The sequence below is a fragment of the Raphanus sativus genome, chromosome 5, assembly GCF_000801105.2.
Source record: "Raphanus sativus cultivar WK10039 chromosome 5, ASM80110v3, whole genome shotgun sequence".
Classification (NCBI taxonomy): Eukaryota; Viridiplantae; Streptophyta; class Magnoliopsida; order Brassicales; family Brassicaceae; genus Raphanus; species Raphanus sativus.
In genome coordinates this window covers 39,667,661-39,685,883 of record NC_079515.1, presented here as the reverse complement: position 1 = coordinate 39,685,883, position 18,223 = coordinate 39,667,661, and the positions used below count along the sequence as shown (strand labels likewise).

General features: G+C 46.4%; 2 protein-coding genes across 4 annotated transcripts; both read left to right on the top strand.

Annotated features, from left to right (window-relative positions):
* Positions 1 to 1,355: 1,355 nt before the first annotated feature.
* LOC108856322 (UDP-arabinopyranose mutase 1) lies at positions 1,356 to 3,506 on the top strand. Its single transcript, XM_018630096.2, has 4 exons — positions 1,356 to 1,768; positions 2,362 to 2,612; positions 2,700 to 2,868; positions 2,961 to 3,506. Exons 1-4 carry the CDS (start codon positions 1,427 to 1,429, stop codon positions 3,270 to 3,272), a joined length of 1,074 nt encoding a protein of 357 aa, XP_018485598.1. The 5' UTR covers positions 1,356 to 1,426; the 3' UTR covers positions 3,273 to 3,506.
* A 4,620-nt stretch (positions 3,507 to 8,126) lies between these two features.
* Positions 8,127 to 11,236, top strand: LOC130495071 (meiosis-specific protein ASY2-like). 3 transcript variants are annotated; one of them, XM_056986083.1, is made up of 3 exons: positions 8,127 to 8,973; positions 9,043 to 9,177; positions 9,254 to 11,236. In XM_056986083.1, exons 1-3 carry the CDS (start codon positions 8,127 to 8,129, stop codon positions 11,212 to 11,214), a joined length of 2,943 nt encoding a protein of 980 aa, XP_056842063.1. In that variant the 3' UTR covers positions 11,215 to 11,236. The 3 variants fall into 3 exon arrangements, with proteins under 3 accessions (XP_056842063.1, XP_056842064.1, XP_056842062.1); XM_056986084.1 differs by having other exon boundaries at positions 8,127 to 9,177; positions 9,254 to 10,125; positions 10,207 to 11,236; XM_056986082.1 differs by having other exon boundaries at positions 8,127 to 9,177.
* The last annotated feature ends 6,987 nt before the right edge of the window (positions 11,237 to 18,223 follow it).

Sequence of the window (18,223 nt, the reverse complement as noted above, 5' to 3'; positions counted from 1 at the left end):
TTCACGATGCATGCAATGATTATATGCAACGTGCATCAACGAGGCTCCACGACTTATGATCAATTTCCAATAATTCAATGGTTCTTAAAGGCCCTTTCTCAAAAAAAAATAAAAAAAATTCAATGGTTCTTTAGATGTAAACAAGAAAATATATATATACTTGTTGATAATATTGTAGTCCATTAAAAGCTATGGAGTTCTACATGATAATATAAAGAATTAGTGAACAGTTTGTATCCTGTGTATAGCTTATACCAACTTGGCTAAACTCTAAAAGGAATGTCAAACTTAAAATATAACTTAAGGTATCCCACATGCAAATGTTCCTTCGTTTTATCGTAAAGTAGAATACATTTTTAATTAATTAATCTTTCGCATGAAGAAGCAAGGCCTATGTTTGCATGCTAATTAACACCTTTGTTGATGTTACACTCCGGTCAAAAAGTATTAACTATTGTTCGGTTTTGTATCCACCATCTTTTAATTCGCTAGCTAGCACACACGACTCCTTTTTTTGGTTTGTTAAAAACGCATACACAATAGTGGATGCATTTATGTTAATGTAACTAAACCAAACAAGAAAAATTATAAACAAAAATTATTTGATACCCCTAAAATAAATCCTTTATAGCGTTAGCCAAACCTAATATATGTATTTTCAACTTTTCAATTACTCAAAAAACTTTTAAACTGATATAGGTACAAAAGACATTAACGACAAACATTTAAAATATCACTAGTTCACTTAAACGAAAACAAAATTATGTGCCTATCGTAATTTTAACAAAATCAAATTAAATTATCAAAAGATTTATCAATGTAATTTTAGAAATTAATTTGATTGTGAATATTTGTATTTTTGAATTATTTTTGTACACGAATCACAATAATTTATTATTTAAACGTTTTTAACAACATTTAAACGTTTAAATCTTAATAATAAATACTTTGACACATACTTCAAACTAAAACTGTAATGAAAACAGATAAATATAAAGGAAAAAAATATAAAAGTATTGTATATACTGAAATATCAACTGATAACTAATAATGTTTTGAATAATATGAATATTCTTAAAAAGTAGTATCTGTTAAAGAAGATTCACATTTAATTTTCCGGAGATTAATACCTTAAATATATTCTCTTGATAAACATTGGTAATTAATTAAAAAAATTAATTAAAGAATGAGATATTTGTGAACCAATAAGACAAATTCCCATAGAAAACGGACATCAACAGACAAAATAGAAAAGACTTTTGACATTGAACGAGTCTTTATCAACCACGTGTCAACACTCACACAGTTACCTCTCACGTGCCGGATCTGTTATAAAACACACAGCGAAGAAGGTCTTCAAAGTCCATATCTCAGTTTTCAAACGTAAAGCCGATCTCAAACCTCTCTCTCTCTCTCTCTCTCAATCATGGTTGAACCGGCTAATACCGTAGGAATCCCACTGAACCACGCCGCGCTGCTGAGAGATGAGCTCGACATCGTGATCCCGACGATCCGTAACCTCGATTTCCTCGAGATGTGGAGGCCTTTCCTCCAGCCTTACCATCTGATCATCGTCCAGGACGGAGATCCTTCCAAGACCATTGCTGTCCCTGAAGGGTTCGATTACGAGCTCTACAACAGGAACGACATTAACCGAATCCTCGGTCCCAAAGCTTCGTGCATCTCCTTCAAGGACTCTGCTTGTCGCTGCTTCGGCTACATGGTGTCTAAGAAGAAGTATATCTTCACCATTGACGACGATTGCTTCGTAAGCTTTCCCACACTCAAAATTCTGTTTTGTCTGAATCTATAGATCTGCTTTCATGTTCTGTTTTTGTGTCTTTGCGAGATCTTGTTACAGTGTCGGTAGATTTAACGGATCTCAAACTATTGACAAACTCTATTTTGACCTTAGATCTATACACACATCTGCTTGAATGGTTCATGTTCTGTTTTTTTATACTGCAGTTGTATAGTTCAGCTTTTGTAATGATCTGGTAGTTTTAGTGATGATGACATTGTTGTTTGGACCAATCTATCTATGTCATATCAGTTAGCTTCTCAAGATTCTTGCATGTCATTGTCTGTCACACGTTTTTTTTTTTATTACAGAGGCAAAGAAAAGTCCAAACTTTTAATTCCTCTGTTTAAGGAATTGTGGGGGCTTGTCCAAGAATTTGAGTTTTCTGTTACGTCATGATTGTAGCGTTGATGTTACTTTCATAATGTGTTGGTGGTTTAATCACGTGTAACGTGTTGTTCATCATGTGTTTTTATTTTATTTATGGCTTCAGCTAGATTTGAATAATAATTTTTAATTTTTTTTTAATGTATTCTTTTGTTTGTTGTCATGTTTTACAGGTTGCTAAGGATCCATCTGGAAAAGCAGTGAACGCTCTTGAGCAACACATCAAGAACCTTCTATGCCCATCCTCTCCACTTTTCTTCAACACCTTGTACGACCCATACCGTGAAGGTGCTGACTTCGTCCGTGGATACCCTTTCAGTCTCCGTGAGGGTGTTTCCACTGCTGTTTCTCACGGTCTCTGGCTCAACATCCCTGATTACGATGCTCCTACCCAACTCGTTAAGCCCAAGGAAAGGAACACAAGGTTGTTACTTAAACATCTTTTTTTCTACATTTTCTTTTTGATATTTTAATTAGCTAATAATTCCTTAAATTGCCATCACTGTAAAAGGTATGTGGATGCTGTCATGACCATCCCAAAGGGAACACTTTTCCCAATGTGTGGCATGAACTTGGCCTTTGACCGTGACCTCATTGGTCCGGCTATGTACTTTGGTCTCATGGGTGATGGTCAGCCTATTGGTCGTTACGATGATATGTGGGCTGGATGGTGTGTCAAGGTACTTTACATTCCCATTCTCCTACATAGTCTTAGCGGTGTTGGGACTTATATGTGAATACTTACTGGTTTCTTATGGTTCTGTTTTTTCAGGTAATCTGTGACCATTTGGGATTGGGAGTGAAGACGGGTCTGCCTTACATTTACCACAGCAAGGCAAGCAACCCATTTGTGAACCTGAAGAAAGAATACAAGGGAATTTTCTGGCAGGAGGACATCATTCCTTTCTTCCAGAGTGCAAAGCTCTCCAAAGAAGCTGTAACGGTTCAACAGTGCTACATTGAGCTGTCCAAGATGGTGAAGGAGAAGCTTAGCGCCATTGACCCTTACTTTGACAAGCTTGCTGATGCTATGGTGACTTGGATTGAAGCTTGGGATGAGCTTAACCCGGCCACTAAAGCTTGAGCAGCCAATTAAAAAAAATCCACCACTGCAGTTTTGGTTATTAGCTTAACCTATCATCTATCTTCTTTACTTCCCCGTTTTGTTTTTCTCATTTTCCGGCGATTATTCAGTTGGTTTTTAAGTCGCCGGAGTTTATTTAAATAGTGATGGTGTATTTCTATTTAAGATGGAGACAGTCTATACTCTTGAGTGTTTTTGTGTTTTGTTTCAATAATAAAATCATCTTTGATGTTATCTTAGCTTCCTGGTTTGTTGACATGTTACTTGGTAGCCAGTCAAACCTTAAATTATGTTGGGTTTGATTGAGTCACTGGACTTCAATTAAAGGATCTTGGAAAAGAGATGATGAACAAGCTAACCATTTCGTGTCAGCAAATGATTTTTTTTTTGGGCCTATGTGGACTGAGTTGTTCAAAATGTGAAATTCTTCTACTGGTTTTAGGCTCTAGTTGTCCACGTGATTAGTTAAACTGAAAGACCAAAGATCTAGTCCTGGATTACTGGTCTCTTTGTCCATAAAAAAGATTACTGGCCCACTCTTCAATCATGCTACAAAGTAAGTAGCCAAGATATTATGATTTTGTCCAATGAATAGAAGCTCAAGACCACCAGAACATTTATACTTTATTACCATATTCTTCTTCCTCATGTTACTCATCAGATATTACAAGTCTGAAATGGTTTAGGGGCGGTGATAACTCGTTTATGAGGTGCATCGATTAAGCTTGATTTACTGTATTCAGAGGAACTTGTCGATCTAATGGGTAAGGATTATACTGGACAACAAAAACATAAAAGAAAACTTTGAACAAAAAGTTAGACGCCCTATGGGCCTTACGGCTGTTAATATCATGTTTATGTAAGTTCTTTAAATGTTTGTAAGGTTTCAAGTTTTTTTTTTTTTTTTTTTTTTTTTTTGTCATCAGCAGAAAAACAAACACACTCTCATCCGGTCGCTGAAAACCATGCCGGCAACTCTGCATCCATGTGAACAACAAAAGACGGTTGTGTCCTGGCACTACGTGCTAGTCGATCCGCCTGCATATTCTGCTGTCTTGGTACATGAATAATGTCTGAGTTGATGAAACCGTCTTTAAGGGTCTTTATATCTTTCAAATAACTTGCAAAAGCTGGCCATTCCTCTGGTTCCGAAACCATCTTTACCAATTGAGAACAATCCGTTGCAAACGTAACCCTGAACTGACGCAAATTTTTCATACTTTCCATTGCCCATATCAGAGCCTCTACCTCCGAGTGGAGGGGAGAAAGACTTGCTCTGACATTCCGTGCTCCCATCAAACTGTCGAAACCTTCTAAAGTACTATACCAACCTTGGCCGGAGAAACTGTCTTTGTCTTTCCACGAACCATCTATGAAACACCAACGTCCTGGTATTGCCGTCTGTGGTACTACCTCAACTTGTCGCACCAAATTCTGTGTATCTGCGTTTTGTGCCTCCATCCAAAGTGTTGATTCTGTCTCTGCCAGTTTCAAAGTATCTCTCGGATCCACATCTAAGTTACTGAAAACCTTATTATTCCTTCCTTTCCAGATGTACCATAGAATCCAAGCATACTGATAAGTTTCCATCTTCGGATCAATTCTCCAAAATAAATAATCCATATTTGTAAAAAGACCTTGATAAGGGAAAATAGCTGGACTGGAAGGGATCTGCGAAAGAGCCCATACCTGACGCGCTGGTGGACACTCAAAAAACACATGATTTATGGATTCTTCGGGAGCGCCGCACCTATCACAACATATGTCCCCTTTTATCCCTCTTGCCTGCAAATTCTTTCTCACTGCTATGCACCCTGATACCAATTGCCATAGGAAATGTTTAAGCTTTGGTGGGCATCTTACTTTCCAGCAAAATGATTTCAAAGCATCAACTGAAGGTCCAAATACTGCTAATGGTTTCTCCTTATCAGGATAAACTCTCTCTACTTGGTATCCTGACTTCACCGTATATTTTCCGTTGTTTGTGAAATGCCATCCATCCCTATCCTCCAATCGGTTCCTGCTAAGCGGTATACTTTCAATAATTTGTACATCCTGAGGATCTACCAAAGTCCGAAGTGCCTGCGAATCCCAAGTTCTTGTAGTTGAATCAATTAAAGAATCCACTGTAAGATCTGGGTAGTTAGTGTGAAGATTTTTGTTTGCTGGTCTCGGGCGAGTGGATGGGATCCATGGATCATTCCATACTGAGATAGAAGATCCTGTTCCCACCCTTTTGATTAGTCCTTTGCTAACCAGAGATCTAGCAGAGATAATACTCCTCCAGCCATACGACGGAGAGTATGATCGGATCGGTTCAATATGCAGCCATATCAATTCTTCAAGTTTGTTTATTTGTATTGATCATATCACTTGAATATGCAAGAATAAAAGGTTACAAGTGAGTAGACATTCAGTGTTTTGTCATCTTGAATAATGATGATATTAGGTCGTAAGAGATACTAAAATTAGTTTAACGATTGAGAAATATATAATGCCCTGAAAGACAAAAATTAAATTCTTAATTTCAAGTGGCATCCACACCCACAACAAGGCCACAAGGATTGAATCGGAGGACCCGCTCTCGTGTCTCAAAAAGAATATATCAAATTCGACGTAAAGAAATTAACATTATAGTATACTTTTTGGTACAAGATTAGTTAAATCTAGTACAAACTAAGCATTTTCAGTAAACCCACGGTTTAAAAGATTTTTGGAACTACAAAAGTAGATACTTTATTTAGAAACCCTAAGCACTAAGCAAAGATTTATTATTAACTTAGGCTCAATGTCACTTTGGGCACTTAAACTCATGAAAACTTCCCCATGCCTTGCCTTCTTGAATTCTTCAAGAGAAATCTTTGTCTTTTTAATTTATACTCCATGTCGGTTACCGACTTTCTTGATTAATTATTTTAAGTTCTTTAGTTTCGATTCTCCCATTAGGAATAGGGATGCTCTCTATAAATTACAATATTTCATCATACAAAATGCTATTTTCACAAAAGAAGTTAATTCAATCGTTTTGCCATAGAGAATTGTTTGATCGGTTTGTGATGTACTATATATATATATATATATATATATATATATATATATATCCAATCTGAATGAAATAGTATATGATCTAAATGGTTTTATCCAGATAGCTTATTTGTACAGAGATGGCAAAACCAATTGTTGATTATTTTTATTTCTCTGCTTTCATACTTTTTTTTCTTAATTTGTTTTGACCAATTTCTGAATGTTGTTGCTGCCTGAAATGATTTTATTTCATTTTATATTATTTCTCGCTGGCATAAACAATTACCGATGATAAGTTGCTTTTTGTCTTGCCTATGGAATTGTCGGAAAACCCTAGCTTCCACTTTTTCTGATTTCAGAAAATCCTACATATGAGAGTATGTATAGATAAGTCTTGTATATAAATGAGCTCCACTCACATCAACCAAATCACTTAACACTTCGTTAATATTCACAAAGGCAAACGAGATGAAGAAGACAAACGCAAAGTTAATCACACTTGTTCTAGGATTTCTCGTCCTCATGACGATGATGAATCTTCCTCATGCACTTCAAGGTTTGTATGACATAGCGATCTTAGTTTTCTCCTCTTATTATTATCTTCCTCATGTGTATTATGTGTGTATGTGTATCGTTTCTACATATATCTTTAGGTCCCTTGAGATATATGTGTTTTATCTTCCTACTGATGAAGATGATGCGTGTGTGTGGCATGTTGTTGTCTACATCCATGTGTTTGTCATGTCAATAATCATAAACGTATTAAGGTGTAAACATGTGAAGCTGATGTTTTCTTTGAGAACTTATGTTTAAGGTGAGTTTGGTCAACAGAAAATAGAAGAACTCAAGAGTGGGATGAACAGAGACGTTTTATTAGAGTCGGAATAACGAGGGTACAAGAGTAAGAAAGCCGGCTAGTCGATGCTCGGCGAGCTCCTAGCCGGAAGTACAAGAGAGCGGCGAGATACAAAGAGAATAAAGGAAACCCTAATCTGGCCGCAAGTCTGTGTCTCTAAGTGGTGATACCCTTCCTTCCTGTCCTCAACTCCTTATATAGTCTTTTGGGTCTGTCGGTTTTGACCTAATTCATCCTTTTTACTATGGGCCTTTTGACTTGCAGGCCCAATCGGGACGACTGTTCGGCCCGAGCCACTTGGTCGGCGCCTTCGGCTGCTCGTCTTCTGATCAGAGGAGGCATGAGCCGAGTTGCGACTCATTTGGAGCCGGCTTCGAGCCGACTATCCTTTAGATGTCAGAAATGGGCCTCCTGTTCGCTGGGCCTTGTGGATGATGACAATTCATCCCCAACAGTAAGTCCCCCCCTAGTTCGTTGTCGAGTCGAGCAATCGATCGCAGCGAATTAGTGAGTTAGGGCTCGAAGAATAGGAGGTTTGATCTTCTGATTCCGTGATTCCGTCGAGAAGCCGCTGGCGGAGAGATTTCTTTTTGTTTTCTCTGGACGAGCAATCGGAATGCCGTATACTCGGTGTCCCGGATGAATCCTTCCAAACCGATAAATCGATTGTGTTTGGCCCATGATGTGAAATCGAACCGCTGTTGGTTTTTTGATCGAGAAGCCGAAACGTCACTAGGGTTTTCGGCGAGAATCCGAAAGGTCGCGTTTGAGGATGACGCGCGAGCCTGCCGACAGGCCCAATTAGGCCCGCTTAGGGTTAATGATGGCACCTCGTATGAGGCGCCTCCCCTCTCTCTATAAATAAGAGACCTCCCTCGAGATTTCTCTCATTCTTCTCTCAGTTGTCAGGTACTTTCTCTCTCTATCTTTTATCTCTCTAGCTTTTGCTCTCCGTTTTAGTTCTTTTACTCGGTATGTCGACGAGCAAACGATTTTCTCGAGAACAAAAGGGGAAGATGACCGCGAGTACCGTCGATCCCGTCAGCGATCTAGAGAGGGTCCGAGGATCTGAAGATAGTGCAGAGGCAACTCATCGCGAGGCGATGATGGATACCGAGAACACGACCCGAGAGCAGCGTATGCTCGTCTCGGAGGCGATGGTTCGGGCTCGTGAGGATGATGATGGGGGCAATGGCTCTCCTGATGACGGGATGACTCCCTATTGCTTCTATCCGGGAAATATTTTCGAGGAGCAGCGCAGGCTTGACCCGACACGAGCTCGTCCCTCTGTAGTTGAAGGGCAGGATTGGGGAAACGTTTTACCGACGCGGTCTACGTTTGGGTCGGTGAGAAGGCTGCTGAAGAGGAGCAAGGCGATTGGGGTTACGTTCATAATCCCGTCAAAGGACCAACGACCGTGGTCTCCCCCAAAGGGATATCAGTGCGTATATGAGTCGTACTTCGAGAATGATACGAAGTTATGGTTTCCGATACCTCGACTCGTCACCGCCTACACGATGCGCCGAGGAGTTGCTCTGAGCCAGTTCTTAAATGGCGCTTGGCGCCTAGCAGTTGCGCTGATGGTGATTGGGGCAGAAGCCGGTGCCGCTCTCAGTGTCCGAGCATTCGAGGAACTGGTTTCGGTGAAGATCAATCAGGGCCTGTTGTCGCTAAAGATACGTCCCAACTACAATGTGGTAACGGGCTATCCGTCCAAGACGAACGACTGGCAGCGATCGTACTTTTACGTCAAGTCCGATCGCTCGGCTTTCGAGGAGCCGCTGAAGACCGGTTACCGTGTTCTTTGGAACAATGAATTTGGTATAGAGTGTTTCCTAGTCTTTTACCGTTTCGTGCTCCTGACCGCCTCTTTTCCTTTTGTTTTGGCAGTCCCTCACTCGAATACCGCGGAGTACGAGGAAGATTTTTTGGAGAGTGCTCGGATCGTCGCGTCTCAAAGGCAAGATCTTTGGGAGAACTTCTCGTACGGGAGGATTCGCAGGTCGGCTGATCGGATTAGACTACGTAAGTCTCTCCTCCTTTCCTTTTGTTCGGTTTCCTCAGGGATCCTAAGTCGCCCCCCCCCTTTTTGTCCTTGCAGAGGTTTGGCGTTCGGATACTGTTCCGATTATCACCAAGAAATCGAAAAGAATCAACCTGTTCAACAAGGCCGAGCAGACGGAGATCAATCGGGCCAGAGTTATGAGGGAATTGCCGGATCTGAGCTTGGTGGTTGGGAAGCAACTTGGGTTTGTGGAGCCGGACCAAAACTCCAACGCAAACTCACCTAATCTCGAGGAACCTAATGCGACTGAGTCAGATGAGGCTCAGCTCGTGAGGAAAACGGGGAACAAGAGAAAAGAGAGGGAAGGCGCTTCTTCCGAGGGGAAACAGACCGAGGAGACTTCCACCGGTGGGGGTGCCAGGTCGGAGAAGAAAAGGGCGCGAAAGGATTTCGCAGAGGCTCGACCTTCTTCTGTGGAGGAAGGGGAGCTCCAAGCCTTGGAGCCTAGTAACGGCTCTCGAGACGACGCTCTCCCGAATCCATCTCCCGGTGGCGGTCAAGCGGGTGAGCATCAAGAGACTTCTTCTAAAGTGAAGAAGAAGTCGAAAAAGAACAAAAAGAAGAATAACGGCGGATCCTCGGGGCAGGAGGGGGCGCCCGAGAAGGAGACCGTGGGAGCCCCGACTGCTGCCGTTTCTCTCCCAAAGGCGGCGGTTCGCGAAGATGCCGGGGGATCAAGCAGGTCCGCTCCGAAGGCTCAGGAGAAGGACGTTGTGCCGAAGGACCTTCAGGGGTTTTGTCCGGACAAGGTCGACTTTATCTTTAAGCGGGATACTCCTCTTGTTTGCAACGAGAGGGACTGTGCTCGCTTTGTCCGCCAAGTCCGGGGGAGCAGAAAGCATCTCCCACTCGTCAAGGATCTCGTCTTCCAAGACGATTACACCGCCGCCGCCGGTTCTTCGGTTAAGGTAAGGATAGTTTTTGCGTTTCGTCCGTTCCTCGTCTTTTTCCTAACTTGGTTGTCTCACTCTCTCTTTGATGTGCTGCAGAGCCAAGGGGATTGGAATGAAGTCGTCCGTAAGTACGACGAGGAGCTGAAGAGGACCTATGGTGTGATCGATAGGCAGCGACACAACACCAGGGAAGCGACGCAAGCCCTAGAGGTCATGCTTCGCAAGAAAAACGATGCGGTCATCCGGGAAGAGGCCATGAGGGATGAGCTCCTCCAGAAGGAGACGGCTATGAACAAGGAGCTGAAGCGAGCCCGGGAGTTGGTTAAGACACTCGAGAAAGAGAAAGCCAAGTTGGCAGACGAGAAGAAGATCCTCGAGGAAGAGAGGGCTGCCGCTGCCATAGCGCATTCCAAGGAGATGGATCGTCTCCGAGAGTCGCGCCGCTATGAGGTTACTCACGAGCGGATCCGAGTGATGGCTGTGATGCACGGAAAGGCTGCTGCTCGCTTCCAGAGGATTCGAGAGCGGGAGACTCGTCGCGACAGTTTTGAGGATGCGAGGTGTATGCTCGGACAGGCTCGCGGAATGAGACGTTGTCTTGAAGGGATGAAGGCAACAGGTAAAAGCATCTCTCAAGGAGATATCGATACCTATGCCGAGCAAGAGAAATATTACGACGCGGAGGTGAAGCGTTTGGTCGTAGACGATCTTGCTGAGAAGGACCTCTCTTTGTCCCCTCTTGTGCTCGAGTCGAGGTTCGTCATCCAAGAGATATTGGATAAAGTCGACAAGTACGGGTCGAACATGGACTTGCTCGACTCTGAGGCTGCCAGGGCTCTTCGCACTCCACTCAGGGGACCAGAGGATCAATCCGAAGGACCGTCGAAGAGCCTTCTCGAAACCGTCCAGTCGCCAGCTCACCCTGACGCCATCCTTCCGGAAAATGCTCCGGTGGTCGAAGAAACGACCAAGCCAGCTTCCGAGGTTCCGATCTCCGATACGCCGATCAAGACGGTGGATATCACCGATTCGCCGTCGCTTGAAGTGTCAGGCTCTGGCGTGAGCGGGGAGCGCTCCGAGGAAGATCCCCTTGTCTCGGGATGACTTTAAATGTTTGTTGTATCCGTTTTTCGGCCTTTCGGCCTTGTTCGTCTAAAACTTATTTCCTTTTCTCGGCTAAGGCCTTTGTTGTATGGATTTGGTGCCTTCGGTTTTATTTTTAGGCAAATGTTTCCTCATATATTTCCGTAAATCGCTTAATTTAGAAATATATAAATCATCCACTTGTCTATAACCGAGAAATGGAATAATCCGGATGGTTGCTCGCATTTGCCAGCGAGTTCCCTCCTTTTCAGATAGAAACAGAAATTAGAGATGGTTGTTCGTTCGTATTTTTACTTATCCAACGAAGCTTTTACAAGTCTAACGTCCAAGTAAATACAAAGAAACTCTAATCGTTCTACTGAATTACCGAGGAAAAGGTTTCAAGACGCAGTGCAGTGATCGAGAGAACTATTGGTCGGCCAAACCGTCGTCCTTCGATCAGACTTGGTCTGAAATTTCCATTGGATAGCCGGTCAATGCACGACGCACAGGTGACGCAAGGCTGTTATTCCCTTCGGCTGATACCCGATCAAGGCTCAGCCGATTTAGCTGGGCGAGTGCTCGTGCTCCGCTTGATAAAGGGGCTGGCATCGTTTGTTCGGGGAAAGGTGACTGTTGGTCATTCTAAAAAAAAGTTTGGACTTTGTTTTGGTTGGGGCTGGACCCTGTGAAGGGATGCCTACGTACCTCGGATGAGGATCAAGCCTTTCGTAGTTCGTTTGACCGAGTGAAAGTGGCTGTAGTAGCGCATTCACTCGGACGAGTAGAAGTGACGGTTAGGTGCATCTACTCGGTTTTTTTTTTTTTTTTTTTTTTTTTTTTTTTTTAAAGCGAACAGTGACCTGCTGGTCGTTCGCTTGGAGAAAAAGATGAGGCGCTTCTATTGGTAGAAGAGGCGAAGATGCATCGAGTTCCAGGCTCGTGGGACTGCCTCTCCGCAGGAAGTCTCGAGTCGGTAGACGCCTGGTCGAACGACTCGGGTGATCTTGTAAGGTCCTTCCCAATTGGTCCCTAGCTTGCCAGCGTTGAGCTCCTTCGTGTTGTCGAAAACTTTTCGGAGTACGAGGTCGCCGAGCTCGAGAGGGCGCGCTTTTACCTTCTTATTATAGTAGCTCTCGATTTGGTTCTGGTAATTTTGGATCCGAAGAAGCGCCTGATCACGTTTTTCCTCGAGTTCATCGAGGGCATCGAGGAGCATATCTTTATTAAGCTCGACGAACTGTGGCATCTTGGCGCGCCGAAGACTCGTCACGTTAACTTCGGCGGGGGCCATTGCTTCCATCCCGTAAGCAAGAGAGAAAGGGGTGGATTTAGTCGCACCGCGGGGAGTCGTTCGGTGCGACCAGAGGACGCCGTCCAACTCGTCGGCCCAATGGCCTTTCTTGAGGTCGAGTCGCTTCTTGATTCCATCGATGATAATTTTGTTGGAGGATTCCGCCTGTCCGTTTCCTTGCGGGTAGCGAGGAGTCGAAGGGCTTAGGCGGATATTCCACTTGTTGCAGAACTCTTTGAAGTTTCCGGACATGAACTGAGAGCCATTGTCCGTTATGATCTCGTATGGCAAACCATGACGGCAAATGATGTTCTTCCAGACGAAAGTGCGGACTTCCTTGTCCGTTATCTGAGAGAATGCTTCAGCTTCAATCCATTTAGTGAAGTAGTCGGTGAGGACCAGGATGAAACGGCGTTGGCGTGAGTTCGGCATTGGCCCGATGATGTCCATCCCCCACCTCATGAACGGATAGGGGGCAGCAGATGTCCGCAACAGCTCAGTGGGGCTGTGGATGCTCGGAGCATGACGCTGGCATTTGTCGCACCGACGAGCGTATGCCTCGCAGTCAGTGTTCATAGATGGCCAAAAGAATCCCAAGCTTCGAACCTTGAGGGCGAGTGCTCGGCCTCCCGAGTGGTTTCCTCCTGCTCCGTCGTGAGTTTCAGCCATTACTCGGCGTACTTCATCGCCCTGGATGCACTTCAAGAGAACCTTGTTCGCGGTCACTCGGTGAAGTTCGTCGTTTATGACGACGTAGTGGGCGCTGCGTCTCTTCAGGCGTCTCGCTGCCCACTTATCGCTCGGCAGTTCTTCTCGTATGAGATAATCTAGGAACTCGGCTCGCCAATCGACTGAGGTATCGTCGCGATCGGGCATCTCAGTGTCGGTTTGATCGGTTGCGGATCGTCGAGTTGTTGCAGAGATTGGAGCGATGAGAGAGCTTTCGTCGGAGGAAGAATCGATGCTCGGTCGATCGATCCGATGTATGGGTATCGTCCTTTTGACCTGATCGTGGAGTTTGCTCCCGAGTGCGGCTAAGGCATCGGCGCAAACGTTCTCTCCGCGAGGAACCTTGGTGAGTTCGAAGAAATCGAATTCCCTAGCGAGCTCCTGAACCACTCGGAGATACGCATCCATTCTATCATTGCGAGCATCGTAGTCGCCGCTAAACTGGCTAGCGACGAGCTGCGAGTCGCAATAAGCACTCAAGCGTTTGGCTTTGACGGCTCGGGCGAGACGAAGACCGGCGATCAACGATTCATACTCTGCCTCGTTGTTAGAGGCCGGGAAGCCGAAGCTGAAAGACTGGCGGATGAGTTCTCCTGTTGGCGATTGAAGCTGGACTCCAGCACCGGATCCTTTACTCGTTGATGATCCGTCGACATGAAGAATCCAATTGGGACTCGGGATATCGAGGTCTTGTGCAAGATCTGGCGTGAGTTCGACAAGGAAGTCGGCGAGGACTTGAGATTTGGCGGCTGTTCGACATTTGTACGTAATGTCGAGCTCACTCAGTTCGATTGCCCACTTGGTCAGCCGGCCGGCTCTGTTGGGATTTTGCAGGACGGTGCGGAGCGGTTGGTCGGTCAGAACCTCGATAGAGTGTGACTGGAAGTAGGGTCGTAATTTCCTCGCGGAGTCGACGACGGCCAGAGCCAGCTTTTCAAGGGTTGGGTATCTGGTCTCCGGGCCGGTCATGCGTCTGCTCGTGTAAAAAATCGGACGCTGCTCGCCACGGTCCTCCTTGATCAAGACACTGCTGACGGCTGCCGAGGAAACGGCGATATAGAGAGACAAAACGTCTCCTACGTCTGGCTTGGCCAAGACGGGAGGAGTCGTCAGGTATTGTTTGAGTTGGACGAACGCGTCCTCGCATTTATCGTCCCAGATGAACTTCTTGTTCCCTCGGAGGAGATCATAGAAGGGAAGACACTTGTCGGTAGATCGGGAGATAAAGCGATTAAGGGCGGCGATGCGTCCTGTTAGTCTCTGAACTTCGCGGCAGTTTCTCGGACTGGGGAGGTTCAGGACTGCTGAGATCTGTTTCGGGTTAGCCTCTATTCCTCGTTGCGTGACGATGTAACCAAGGAATTCGCCCGAGGAGACGCCAAACGTGCACTTTGCGGGATTTAACTTCATCCCGTACTTGTTTAGGATGGTGAAGCATTCCTTCAAGTGTGCTAGGTGGTCGTCGGCTCGGAGGGATTTGACGAGCATGTCGTCGATATAAACTTCCATTGTTTTCCCCAACTGGTCAGCGAACATCCTGTTAACGAGCCTCTGGTAGGTTGCCCCGGCGTTTTTCAACCCGAATGGCATCACCTTATAACAGTAAGTTCCCCGGTCAGTGATGAAAGCGGTTTTCTCCCGGTCGTCTGGGTGCATCAGGATCTGGTTATAGCCCGAGAAGGCGTCCATGAACGTCAGCATCTCGTTGCCGGCCGTTGATTCGACTAGGCGATCGATGCTAGGCAACGGGTAGCTGTCCTTTGGACATGCTTTGTTGAGGTCGGTAAAATCGACGCAAACGCGCCATTTACCGTTCTTCTTCTTAACAACCACCGGGTTGGCCAGCCATTCCGGGTAACGAACTTCAGTGATTGAGCCGGCACCGAGTAAACGCTCGACTTCTTCTGCGACTGCTTTGGATCGCTCTGGTCCCAACTTTCTTCTCTTCTGCCGGATGGGTTTGAAGTTGGGATCAACATTGAGCTCGTGGGTCGTGATAGCTGGATCGATTCCCTTCATATCAGACATTGTCCAGGCGAATGTGGATAGGTTTTGCTTAAGGAACTCGAGAATCTTCTGCTGCATTTCGTCGGGCAGAAATGCGCCTACTCGGACTGATTTGCTCGGATCCGACTCGTCAACTGGTACTTCGAGAACCTCTTCCTTTTGCGGGCAGACTTTGCTCGTGGGAGGAGAGACCGAGTTGACAAGTGATTGGGAGCGCTGGATTTTAACCGTGGCGATCAAGAGATCACGCGCGGCCTGCTGATCGCCTTTCAGAGTTTTGATCGATCCGTCTGATCCTGGGAACTTAACACACTGATGATACGTTGATGCGATTGCTCGCATTGAATGCAGCCATGGGGTGCCGAGTATAACGTGGTAAGGGGCTTTGGAACCGACCACAGAAAACTTGACTGTCCGGGTGACCCCGCATGCGTGAACCGAGAGGCGGATTGTGCCTGCGATCACTTCTGACGAGCCGTTGAACCCTGTCAGGGTCCGAGTAGAAGGCTTGACGTCATTGAGGTCAATCCCCATCTTTACGAGGGTTTCGCGAAAGATGATATCTACCGAGCTCCCGGTATCGATAAGTACTTTTGTGACGTCGTACTTGTCGACACCGAGCACGACGAGCAAAGGATCGTTATGAGGGAGGTGCACGCCGAGTGTATCGTCAGACGAAAAGGTAATCGGCTGATCGTCCACTTGCTTCTGGGGCCACCGTTGGGAAGTGGTGGCTTGCCTTCGGTGGTCTTTGACTGCTCTTACCGAATCGCCGCAGGGAGGCGATCCACCCATAATGACGTTTATCCGGGGACGAGTTTGTGCTCGCTTTGCGCGGAGCACGTCACGGAGGTCGTTACTCGATTCGGCAGTATCCCTTTTCTTGCGGTTAAGGGTTGTCCGCAAGTCACCGATCTTCTTGTTGAGTTTGTCTCGCAGATCGCAGTTCGGCTTGTCGGCGCACTGCCTTTGGGAGGATTCTTGTGCCGAAGCTTTCGCGGCGCGATTCGAATCGATCTGTCGGCGGAGATCGGAGGAGACTGGCGTTTCCTCGGCAGCGGATCGAAACTTTTGATCGAGGAGGGAGCAAAGATCCGTAGTGCTGTCTAGGTTTTTCGTGTCGTCGTCTTCTTCGGACGAGGACCCGGATTCGTTCTCTTGTTGCGGTTGGGCGCGGATCACTTCGATGCGCTGGCGATTGGTCGGCTGATCGTCATCTGCCGAGTCGTCGTCGTCATCGGTCTCTCGAGCAGCTTTCTCCGTATCCTTCGACTGTTTGTCGTTTTTACGGTTCTTGCCCTGCGATTTACGCTGAGCCTTCTTGTCTTTGTTCCTGCTCCAGCTGTTTTCTCCTTTTGGCTTTGGTTTAGGCGGCTGGATCTTGTAATCCCCGCTTTCGATCGAGGAGAGGAACTGGGCGTAGAGGGATTTGCACTCGGTCGTGTCGTGTCCCTTCACGTCGTGATACTTGCAATGTTTCGTGAGATCGATGGGAGTTCTGGTCGGTCCTGGAGCCGAATCGACTTTAGCCACGACACCAGCACTCGGGGTACTGGGAGATGCATCTGGAGAGTCGGTCTCTCGCTGGTAAACATTCCACTTTTTATCGTGCAGGACCATGGTTGAGACAGGGGCGTTGTTCTCGTCCACGACGTAGAGGAGACCTCCTTTTTTGCCGCCGTTATCAGCTGGCGCGTGCTGACGTGGCTCTGGCCGAGCACCCGCACTTTTGGCTGCGACCGGCTTGGCAGCGTTCTGCTTCCGAATTATTGCCTTGGTGTCTTCTTCCATTCGGATGAAATTGTGAGACCGGGCAATAGCATCGGGAAGTGAAGTCGTGGGGTTGGAATACAGGTCCTTACGAAACTTCGAGTTGACGAGGAGAGTGTTCATCAAAGCGTCGATAGCGATGTGATCAGGGACGTCGACTCGGGAAACGATCGTCTTGAACTTTTCCATGTAGTCCTTGAGGCTTTGGTCCTTTGTTTGCGCCATATTCCACAGGCTGGAAGCGGTTGCTGCTCGCTTGGTAAACATGATGTAAGTCTTGAGGAAAACGGCTGATAGGTCTCGGAAACTGCGAATCGAGTTCTCGCCGAGCTGTGAGAACCAGGTTAGCGCTTGTTCGTTGAGTGTTTCGACGAAGAGCTGACAATATCCTGCGTCCTTCTCTTCGTCGGAAAGGCGAGCTCTGGCCATAGCTATGTTGAAGGCTGTCAGATGTTCGACGGGGTCGCCGCCGGGTTTGTACTCGGGGAGACGGAGCTTTTCTATCTTGCGGAGTTGGACCCTGGTTAGCTCGCTAGCGAAGGGCGAGCGCGAAGTAGAGGCGATGACGCTGTCGATCTGAGGGGCTGCGCTCGTCGCTTGGTGGATCTGCGAGCTCATTTGTTGGAGGCTGAGTTTGAGCTCGGCGATCTCGCGAATCGTCGTCGGATCTGCTGTCGTCGGAGTAGGGTATACGGCGGGAGGACCGTTAGGGTCAGATTCGTCCACAGCGCGGTCTTCTGCCGGCGTTGGGGGAAGAGATGCCGGCAGACGGGTTGGGAACGGTTCGTCGGTCCAGCGGGAGCAGTGAGGGCAGCCACGAGAGCAGCGAGCTGTTCATTCGTCGTTTTCTGGACTTCTTCTTGATGCGCGAGGCGAGCCATCACGGAGCTCATGAAGTCCGACGAGAGAAGGGGAGGAGGAGGCGGAGGCGTAAGCTCGGTCGCTTCGCCGGAAGAGCCGGGGTTCGAGTCACCAATCGTCATACTGGGCTAAGAAACGTTACTCTGATCGGCCCCACGGTGGGCGCCAATTGTTTAAGGTGAGTTTGGTCAACAGAAAATAGAAGAACTCAAGAGTGGGATGAACAGAGACGTTTTATTAGAGTCGGAATAACGAGGGTACAAGAGTAAGAAAGCCGGCTAGTCGATGCTCGGCGAGCTCCTAGCCGGAAGTACAAGAGAGCGGCGAGATACAAAGAGAATAAAGGAAACCCTAATCTGGCCGCAAGTC

What these genes read in the sequence shown, in the direction of transcription:
- LOC108856322 (XM_018630096.2), top strand. Translation starts at nt 1,427, where the DNA reads ATGGTTGAACCGGCTAATACCGTAGGAATCCCACTGAACCACGCCGCG. An exon ending in CCCAAGGAAAGGAACACAAG is followed by an intron (nt 2,613 to 2,699) that starts GTTGTTACTTAA and finishes TCACTGTAAAAG; the next exon opens with GTATGTGGATGCTGTCATGA. An exon ending in GGGCTGGATGGTGTGTCAAG is followed by an intron (nt 2,869 to 2,960) that starts GTACTTTACATT and finishes CTGTTTTTTCAG; the next exon opens with GTAATCTGTGACCATTTGGG.
- LOC130495071 (XM_056986082.1), top strand. Translation starts at nt 8,127, where the DNA reads ATGTCGACGAGCAAACGATTTTCTCGAGAACAAAAGGGGAAGATGACC. An exon ending in GGCTGATCGGATTAGACTAC is followed by an intron (nt 9,178 to 9,253) that starts GTAAGTCTCTCC and finishes TTGTCCTTGCAG; the next exon opens with AGGTTTGGCGTTCGGATACT.